The sequence below is a fragment of the Salvelinus sp. IW2-2015 genome, linkage group LG4q.2 (assembly GCF_002910315.2).
Source record: "Salvelinus sp. IW2-2015 linkage group LG4q.2, ASM291031v2, whole genome shotgun sequence".
NCBI lineage: Eukaryota > Metazoa > Chordata > Actinopteri > Salmoniformes > Salmonidae > Salvelinus > Salvelinus sp. IW2-2015.
The window spans coordinates 1543442-1553731 of NC_036843.1; the positions used below are offsets into that span (position 1 = coordinate 1543442).

Below are 10290 nucleotides of genomic sequence, written 5' to 3' on the forward strand. Positions count from 1 at the left end.
TTTTTTGGTTGAGTTGAAAGGTCACGATAAGAGATAGTCCACCCCCCTGCAGACAGGACAATGCACAGCAACCTTTACTTAAGGCTTTTCAATTATGTCCAGCGATCATGGCTCCCAGAGCAAGTGGACATTTGTATTCATCATCAAACATACTCTAAATACAAGTCTACTGCGATTCCAGCCTCAACGAGGCCATCAATTTCCAAAAGGCCATTTATATGCCCAGAAAATCAATGCTTATAGGGGGGATATGGTAACCCCGGAGTTGCACTTAAGAAGCTCAAAATGTGGCTAATTAGCCACTTAACACATTGATCAATTAACTAAAGTAATCTGAATTAACCTGCAGTCTGGAAGTTTGTCAGCTGACCCTGCAAAATGGTGTTAGGGTCACAGTACAAGGCAGAGAGTGGAATAGGCCTTTATTTCCCTCAGCCATTTGCACAGCTCTCTAAAACCAAGAGGGGGTCATTTCATACTGTAAAGTGATCATTTAGGTTTTGGGGGGTGGGGGTTCTTCTGCGGGGTCATGCGGCTGAAGGTCAATTTTTATTTGGGGTGAAGAAAAGGTGCAGTGTTTTGATAAAGAATACTACAAATTAGGTGTATTCATTCTTTGAAATTGCATGCATGATAATATTTATATTTTAGAGATGAAATTAGGAGTTTGTGTTATAATTATTGTTACATTGTCAAAGTTAATTTATGTACTAGGAAAACCCCTTTGCAACAAAATGAGCTATTTTAACTCCCACACACATCTCTTACCTGAGGTAGGCCCGCACCTGACATCCCCTGAACCAACTCTGTATTTGGATGGCTGCTTCGTTCTCTCTCTGTCTGTTCTCCTCGGCTATCCTACACAGCAAATGCAGAAATGTACGAGCATGCATGGTTCAACCAAGTCAGATGTTTGTTCATCATACTATAAAAGGCATCCGCTGTTGTTGTTGTTGTTGTTAGCAAAGCTGCCTTACTAGCTAGCTACCGGTACAGTAACTAGCTAATGTAAGCTAGCTACAGTAGCTAGTTTTTTTCTCAACTTAAAACAGTTACGCCAGGTACTGTTAGAAATAGTTCACCGTGTTACAGAGTGTAGGTTACAAGTTAAATGTGCATGCTGCAACAGCTGCATTAACGTTACCTGTTTCTGGTGAAATATTCTTCTTTCATTTGTTCAATCTCATTCTGCAACCTGACCAACGTAGCCATGCTCTCCGGACCAAGACACAAGAGTTTACATGTTCCCTTGACAACGAGAGAGACAACCGTTTCCTTCTCCATTTGCGCGTCTCTTATGGGTGGGAAAGTTGTGGACACCGGGCGTTTGTCAAAATGTTTTTCTCTTCTCGTCAGAAGCCAACTTGTAAGGTAGTTTGGCCGTTGTTTGGCTGAATAAGCACAGGAAAAAAACATTTGTGTACCAGTGAATTACTAGAGGACGCTGTTGTGTGTGCGTTTATTTTTACACCCTTGCAATTTGCTCAGTCTTGTAGCCTTAGCCTAGCGAATTGTATCAGATGGGGGAAATGCATTTGAACGTTATATGAAAATTATAGTTATCTATTATCTGAATATTGCAAGCATTGTGTAGGTTATCTATGTTTTTCAAATAATGTGTTTTATCAATTATATTTACCACAAGAAAAATTAAGGTAAATTGATGGATTATTTATTGTATCTGATTTAAATTACAAACATAATACTATATTATTATAATATAATACCTATATTTACCTGCCGTGAGAAAGTCACATGTCACACAGCAAAGGAAGGTGCTGGACAACCTCTTTTAGGTGAAGTCAGGTGTTTTATTTAGGTCTACAGCAAGGTGATAGCGGTAGGCAGTTCAATTGACATTTTAAAAAATGGATCCAGAAAAATAAGATGCATAAGAACAGCTGGAATATAATCTTTCTAGCAAAACACTCTTTAGTGAACTTCAACTATTTGCCATTGAGCTGCCTGCCTCACAACAAGCATTTAGGCCAACACTGAAAATGGAGGACTGCAGGCAGGTACGAAGTCATACTTATTCTGTGTTCTCTACAGTCTGTCAGTGCTCTGACGGTTTTCAATCACCACATCGAGCCGCTGAACATCTACCTCTGTGGAGAGCGCCTCTTCTTGGTCACATTCCCCTTCTCTCCCTCTCTCTCTCTCTCCCTCTCTCTCTGCTCCACTCTCTTTCCCTCGTTTTAAATGCTGACAGATCCCAGGATGCAGAATGTCGGAGTGACGATTGATCTGTCAGTGCTCACCAACTCTCAGCCTGCTCCCATCCCGACGTTATCGCCCCTCATCACAGAGTTATCACTTTATTCTTCCCCCCTTTCCAACCCTCCCTCCCCTCTTTCCCCCCTATCCACACGTCAAATATTCTGCCTTGGCAATAGAGGCAAGGTGTCCATCCTCCAGCTTCCTCCCTCACTCCCTCCCTCCCTTCCTGCAATACAGATAACCAGCGAGGACGGGCTCAGCAAGCGGAAAGACGCAGGCCAATTTGCTGTCCCTCCACTGCGGTGCTGGCCGGTAGAGTTATGGGGAGAAGGGTGACCCCATGGCAGCCAGGCCCATCCATCGGGGGCTGCAGTGGGCTGGCCACCCTGGTAATTGCCCTGGAAGTGTTGTTTTGACAAGGCAGACGGGTGTAAGCCATCACTCCTGGCGCACGTTGATGAGGTGTCACCTGGAGAGGCTGTGGAGAGGCAGGCTGTTTACACGGCGCCAGGTGACCCACTTCTGCCCAGATTGAGACCGCCGGAGATGCAGACACACACCTCAACACCTCCCCAAACAGTGTGAATACAGCCATGTGCCCAATTACACACAGGCACACATATCTTTATATATTATATTGTTCTAACGTTATACAATTATTTTTCATATAACTTATCAACTAACCCATATACATTTTATTTTGCCCATTGTGCCGTAGGCCTGCATTAGGCCTGTGTGTGCAAGCCATGGTCTTTACTGAGGTAAGGCAGATGAAATAGCCAGCTCCAGGCTAGGGCCACATTGTGCATGTCATTTACCAATCCTCTGGTCACCTCTCACAGCCAGAACACTCATCCTAACACTCATCCTCCTTCCTGCCTATTGTCTCTTAATGAGGGCCACAAGGGCTGGGGCCAGGGCTGCTCATATAGCTGGTAAACACATGCAGGCATACACACACACACATAGGTGCACGCATTCTCATATGCACCCATGCACAGACAGACACGGCGCGCACACACACACGCGGCCAAACACTCTCACACAGCTCATTGCCTCCCCACCCCACCCCAGCGCTCACTGTCTGTCTGCAGCCTGTGTTTGTGTGTGTGTGTGTGTGTGTTCCAGGGGGCATGGGGTGTGGTGGATGGAGTGCTCTCTCCAGGACCAGACTACCATTATTAAACATCTGCCTGCAGCACATTAATCCATGTGGCTAGGCATCCCTCACATCCCAGGGATCACCTAATTGAAATCCATTATGACTTTTTTTTATACCTCTAGTTTCCCGTTCTTTCCCACACGCTTTTAGACCAATTTGAACCTCTCTCTCTCTCTGTATCTCTCTCTCTCTTTCTCTCATCCCTCCCTTCAACTCACCCTAATATCCTACTAATGGATAAAAAGTGTGATTTTGCCGGCGGAGTAAAAGAAAAATTATATCTTTATTAGCTCACCATTGCCCATGGAGGAGGTGGGAGGGGGTAATGAATTGGGCATTGTTTAAAATAGTTTAATGTAGGGGTGTTTTATCATTATTTGTGGCGGAGTGCGTGCAGACAGGGGTGATCTGTTAAGATGGCCGCCACCATGCAGGTCCGATGATGATCCTCAGTGTGTGTGTGTTTGTGTGTGTGTGTCCCACTCAGAAGGACATTCGCTGCTGCCGGCCCCACCGTCACAGCGGGAAATTCATCACCGCACACACACACACAATTATTTCTCTGCCTCCTCCCCACTCGTGAACACCCCATCATCATCCAAGTGACTCTAGACATTCTCCCCTTCCACCCTCCCTCCCTCCCTCTCTTTTATTTTTCTTGGTAGCAATAATAGGAGATCGGGGGATCCACAAAAAAGGCTCAGTCGGCGTCTGATTGAGGTTTCCCCGAGCTGAGGGGTCTCACTGTATCACTGTGTCACTCACTGTATCACTGTGTCACTCACTGTATCACTGTGTCACTCACTGTATCAAATTTAACAGAGGAGAGGATGGGAGAGCAGAGCCAAGCAGAGGAGAGGAGAGGAGAGGAGAGGAGAGGAGAGGAGAGGAGAGGAGAGGAGAGATGCATGACTGCTGTCTGAGTCTCCCTCCAGTCTCCACCGACCCTTTTTGCCCCCTCATCCCTCCCTCCCTCTCTTCATCACAAGCAGACTGGCTTTATGTGGCCAAAATAATACCCTGGGTGGTTAATGGAAAAGAGATATTTGCGCGGCCTGACTGCAGCGGACCGAAGAGAAAATGAATAATCTTATCCTGCTCTGATCACCACCAGGCTTATAGCTTCCATCTGAGCCACCACTGCTTGCCTTCCCTCTATATCATTTTATGATTCAGAAATCAATTGTTCTCTCTTTTGATATTTTCTCTCTGTCTGTTCCTTCCACTCCCCTCTCTCATGCTCTCTATCTGCCTCCCTCTCTCTCTGCCCTCTCCTACTCTCTCTCTTCTCTCTCTTTTTCTCTCTCTCTCTCTCTCTCTCTCTCTTCTCTCTCTCTCTCTCTCTCTCTCTCTCTCTCTCTCTCTCTCTCTCTCTTTGTAATGGCAGGGTGTCTGTATTTAGAGCAGTTAAAAAGCCGGGGCCTGAACAAAGGCTGGCAACACAGACAACAAAACGCCAAATACACAGGTAGGGCCCAGTCACTGGCTACAGGGTTACGTGTCTCCCTCTTTTCCACGTTCTCTCCTTTTCCATCCCTTCATCCATCCATCCCCAATGTAGCCGTGGCAGGCGTTGGATCTGCCGTGCAGCCCTCCATTTCCTCTCTGCCAGGAACTAAATTGGGGATCATGGCAGCGGACGACCATAGACCTGTGTGTGTGTGTGTGTGTGTGTGTGTGTGTGTGTGTGTGTGTGTGTGTGTGTGTGTGTGTGTGTGTGTGTGTGTGTGTGTGTGTGTGCCACCACCCTGTCAGGTGAGGGGTTGGACGTCCTCTAGCGTAGCTGGGAAAGCTAATCATAACCGCGGTGCAGAGATTAATGAAGTCATGAGCAATCAGAACTGACACACACACAAGGACACACACACACACAGGTTTGCATACATACACTCAAACACATACACACACACACTGGCCTGTCTGTCTTCCTCTCTTGTTAGCTTGCTAAGAGAGAGCTGTTTGTCCATCAGTGTGCATGTGTGTGTGTTCGTGTGCGTGCATTCAATTCATGCGTGCAGTCTTGGGTTTGTGTTTGTGTTGGCACTTTATGATTGTGTGTGTGTGTCACATCACTTCTAATAAAACTTTCCTTAGATTGGCTTTATTTTATGTTATAATGTCAAATTCTGTAATCTCAGATTATTTTCTCCAGTAACAGCAAAGAATTTTGACCTGGTGTGTATTAGCAGTGCTCAGAGCAGTACAGTGTATTAGCAGTTCATTTCCTGAAACAGACTATAATTGCTGGGAATTGGACCTAATCTGTGCGATCCCCAGTCAGCACTGCAATCCATCTTTTACGGCACAGAGAGAGAGAGTGTGTGTTGTGTGTGTCTATATTTCAAAGCGGGGGTTTGGTTCCTCATAAAGACCTTGACCCTTGCCCTCTCTAGGCCTCTGTGGATATGGTTCAGCCTTGAGGTACCTAGGCCCCTGATCCCATTTCTCTGTGTGTGTGTGTGTGTGTGTGTGTGTGTGTGTGTGTGTGTGTGTGTGTGTGTGTGTGTGTGTGTGTGTGTATATACTGTATATGTGTTTTCAAGTGTGTGTAGGTGAGTGTATCTTTACCTCACCAGCGTTGTTGCCCCAGCATATGTCTGTGATTGTTTTATCGTGTGTAATATGTGTGCAGGTGTTTGCCCCGGCGTATGTCCTGCTCGAGCACTTTCCAGAGAATTTGTTGGTCTGTCCGTTCCTCTCTGCTTTCCCTGATTTTCTCTCTCCCTCCCCCTTTCCCCCTCTCTCTCCCTCCGTCCCCCTTCTCTCCTTCCCACCCTCCGCCCTCCCTCTCTCCTTTCCTCCCTCCCTCCGCTGGCCTGTAGGGAGTCTATTGCCCCTGATAGATTAGCTTTCTCAACCCCAATCACACCAGGCAGGCCTAACTAACAGCATAAAACACCATTACCAGGGAAAACTTCTCCAATCTAACTATCAAATCAACTCAAATAAACTCACACAGTCACACTGCATAACCCTTTCTGTTTCTGTAGGGAGGTTATTTACTTCCTATTTTTGGTGCTGAAGGGGTTTCTGTCCGCTGCCCTGGCCAAACAGTTTGTCATTATTTACCGTACGTTTTGCTTTAGAGAGCTCTGGGTTTCTCCATATTAGGCCAATGTGGCAGTGTTTTTTTGTCCTTTAATAATGGGTCTAGGTCTGGAGGACCCCTGGTCTTAATGTAATGGGCAATTCCTCCCATGAATGGCCATTATGAGATACTCCATTGAGCATGCTTAGTTTAGTCCAGGAGTAGGTTTATTAATCTGGGTTCGGGAAACCAGTCCGACATGTTTTGCTCCTCTCTTGCTCTCTTTCTGTGGGTTATACCTGGATTATTTGTCATTTAGAGCGATTCTGTATGGTATGTCCTATTCAAAATCGCTCTACAAGGCAAGGATCCTCTCTGAAATCCATGATGGTCAAAATGTTGCCACAACAATTGACGGCAGCATCGAAAACAATGCGTAGCTGTTGTATCTAAACTGAAGGTTCTCTTTCTGTGGGAGTGTTGTCTTGACAATGAGAAAGCTGGTGTACAGAGTACAGACAAGCCTCTGTCTCAGAGAGTCACTGGAGGTCACAATGGTAGCCGTGTGAAGGATTGGCACCTCTACAGGGGCAGGAAAACAATAAACAGCCCTAATCCCCACTTATTTACCGCATGGATGACTAAAAGCTACTTGAAGCCCCATAACATTAAAAAGGAGCGTGTCCCCGCCGGCGCGGAAAGGCAGGGAGATGGAGCCGCCAAAATAGCCGGGCAGAATGACATGTCAGAGCCCTTCTTTAGTTCTAGATGTATGGTTAACAGTGGCTGCCTCTGATTAATACATTCCATCTAAATCATCGGAGGTTCTTCTGCCGTTTTATCCATAAAACGCAATAGGGCACAAATCAGTTTTACTGTAGCTTGATAACAATCGGAAAATAATGCTTCTTCCCACCCAATAAATTGTTGCTTATACCTCCAACCAAAATCAATTCATTCTCCTCCCATTTATTAAAAAATGCTGGTAATAAATCTTCCCCAATGTTTGTTCATCTGTTTTTTGATACGTTTCTATCACTTGGGTTCTGCTCTAATGTTTTCCCTGTCTCTGCAGCGTAAAATGGAAAAATCTATTTTGGGCCAATTTAATAGTTAAAGGAGTGTCATGGCGGCGTTCGGGGTGTAAATGGAATCAATAAAAGTGGCAGTGTGTGGAGCAGATAGCACCTTTCCCCTTGCCTCTGTGATTAACCCATCGGACTAGCAGGAAGCTGGCAGCAATATAGCACCCTGTGTCGGGCTGGGATCCCCACAGGCCTCTCCATGTCTCTTCATAAACCCCTCACCACACATTGGAATCTGTGTTTATAGGTATGAGTGTGCTCGTGGCTCTGTGTGCGTGTGTGTGTGTACGTGCGTGCATGTGCACGTTCAATAGTGTTTATAATTTTAACCGGGAAAATGCTTTTTTCACCTTTCCTCCCCTCTCCTAGCATTAGCATATTTAGCGGTTCTATCACCTAAAACTGTGTTTGTGACGAGGTGAGGGACAGACGGAGAAGGGAAGAGAGGAAAAAGAGGAGAGGACTGCTAGCTCTACCCCTCCATCCATCTGTTTTGTCTGACTAATGAGCGGGGTGTGCTTCAGATGCAGGAATACAATACGGCTCATTGCGGTGCGTTGTCTCATTTGTTGTTGATCAATGAGCCTGTTCTCAGCAGACTGGGCCAGTGGTGAGAAAGATGCCCCGTGATTTATTCTAGGTGTTAAAAAATAATTTGTTTGGATTGATTAATGTTAATTAATTATGCTAATTGTGCAGGAAGAAAACAGATGTCGGCCCCCTCCCTCTAAGACCAGAACTTAATTACGGATGCTACAAATAAATAACACTACTAGTGCTGCTGGTTTTCCTACAAATAAATAACACTACTAGTGCTGCTGGTTTTCCTACAAATAAATAACACTACTAGTGCTGCGTTTATCCACAAGATAAATAACACTAACTAGTGCTGCTGGTTCCTACAAATAAAACACTACTAGTGCTGCTGGTTTCCCTAAATACATTATGGTCGGCTACAAATAAGATAACACTACTAGTGCTTTGCTGTTTACCTACAAATAAATAACACTACTAGTGCTGCTGGTTTACCTACAAATAAATAACACTACTAGTGCTGCTGGTTTACCTACAAATAGCACTACACTACACCAAACGGTGCTATCTAGAACCTAAAATAGTTCTTTGGCTATCCCCATAGGACAACCCTTTGAAGAACCATTTTTGGTTCCAGGTATAAACCTTTTGGTTCCAGGTAGAACTATTTTGTGTTCCATATAAAACCCTTTCCTAAGAGGGTTCTACATAGAACCAAAAAGGGTTTGCCTATGGCACGTGTCAAACTCATTCCACGGAGGGCCAAATGTCTGCTGGGATTTTACTCCACCTTTGTACTTGATTGATGAATTAAGATCACTAATTAGTAAGGAACTCCCCTCACCTGGTTGTGTAGGTCTTAATTGAAAGGAAAAAATAAAAATTGGCAGACACTCGGCCCTCCGTGGAATGAGTTTGACACCCCTGTCCTATGGAGACAGCTGAAGAACCCTTTTGAAAACCTTTTTTTCTGAAAGTTTACTAGTTCTACCAGTTTACCTTCAAATACATAACACTACTAGTATCAGTTTACTCCAGGGATAAGTTAAATCACTCTCCCCAAATCCTAACCTTAACCATTAGGAGGCAAACACAAACTGAGCTTATATCAGCGTCTATGATCAGCCTCACCTAATCTTGTACAAGGAGCTGACGGGAGTGAGTTATGAGTGTTTAGGGAGGAGATGGGAGGGAATTAACACACATTATTGATCAGGAAGATTCATTTATTGAGACGAATCAACAGCGGAAGACTACTGGTATAATAGAGTTGGTCTGCCATCTGTTGTGGTATTTATACTCCTTTGTCCTGCTGTCTGTCTGTCTGTCTGTCTTTGGTACAGTAACTCTCCTGCTGTCTGTCTGTCTGTCTTTGGTACAGTAACTCTCCGTCAGTCTGTCTGTCCGTCTCTGGTACAGTAACTTTCCTGCTGTCTGTCTGCCAGTCTCTGGTACAGTAACTCTCCTGCTGTCTGTCTGTCAGTCTCTGGTACAGTAACTATCTTGCTGTCTGTCTGTCTCTGGTAAAGTAACTGTCCTGCTTGTCTGTCTGTCAGTCTCTGGTACGGTAACTGTCTTGCTGTCTGTCTGTCAGTCTCTGGTACATAACTGTCCGTCTGTCTGTCAGTCTCTGGTACGGTAACTGTCTTGCTGTCTGTCTGTCAGTCTCTGGTACATAACTGTCCTGGCAGTCTGGTCTGTCAGTCTCTGGCTACTCTCATGTATGAGTTCTGTTCAACTGCTGCTTTGTCTGTCTGTCAGTCAGTCTCTGGTACATAACTGTCCTGCAGTCTGTCTGTCAGTCTCGGGTACATAACTGTCCTGCTGTTGTGTCTGGTTCTGTCAGTCAGTCTCTGTACATAACTGTCTGCTGTGTGTCTGTCAGTCTCTGGCTACATAACTGTCCTGCCTGTTGTCTGTCTGTCTCTGGTACACGTAAATATCTTCCATAATGAGCACTGCCTCTTATGACGGGCGTTGCCTAGAGTCTTGTCCCTTCCAGGCGACCTACTGACAGACAGAGACAGACAGGCCCAAGTCTGTCCCGAGGTGCTGGACGGGGATGGATGGCACATCACCACCATACACACACACACACAGCGATCCTTTGTTGTTTTGCAAATTTTTTAATCCAATGGATACTTGCAATGTTTTGGGTGTTGCTTGGCAAATCCCATTTCAGCGTTTTTAATATTTATCTTCTGTTCAACAAAAGTAATTTGTTCACTAGTATCACACGAGGAGACACACACACACACACA

At 45.2% G+C, this 10290-nt stretch overlaps 1 protein-coding gene across 2 annotated transcripts in view; it reads right to left on the reverse strand.

Annotated features, from left to right (window-relative positions):
* Positions 1-1368, reverse strand: part of spata17 (spermatogenesis associated 17) — a 64362-nt gene extending 62994 nt beyond the window's left edge. Inside the window, exons 1-2 of one of the 2 annotated variants that reach the window (XM_023986232.2) lie at positions 1145-1368; positions 769-858 (exon numbers count right to left, since the gene is read on the reverse strand). In XM_023986232.2, coding sequence (XP_023842000.1) covers positions 769-858; positions 1145-1284 — 230 coding nt within the window. In that variant the 5' untranslated portion in view covers positions 1285-1368. The remainder of the gene's footprint in view (positions 1-768; positions 859-1144) is intronic. The other variant, XM_023986230.2, reaches the window with a different exon arrangement.
* Positions 1369-10290: the final 8922 nt, after the last annotated feature.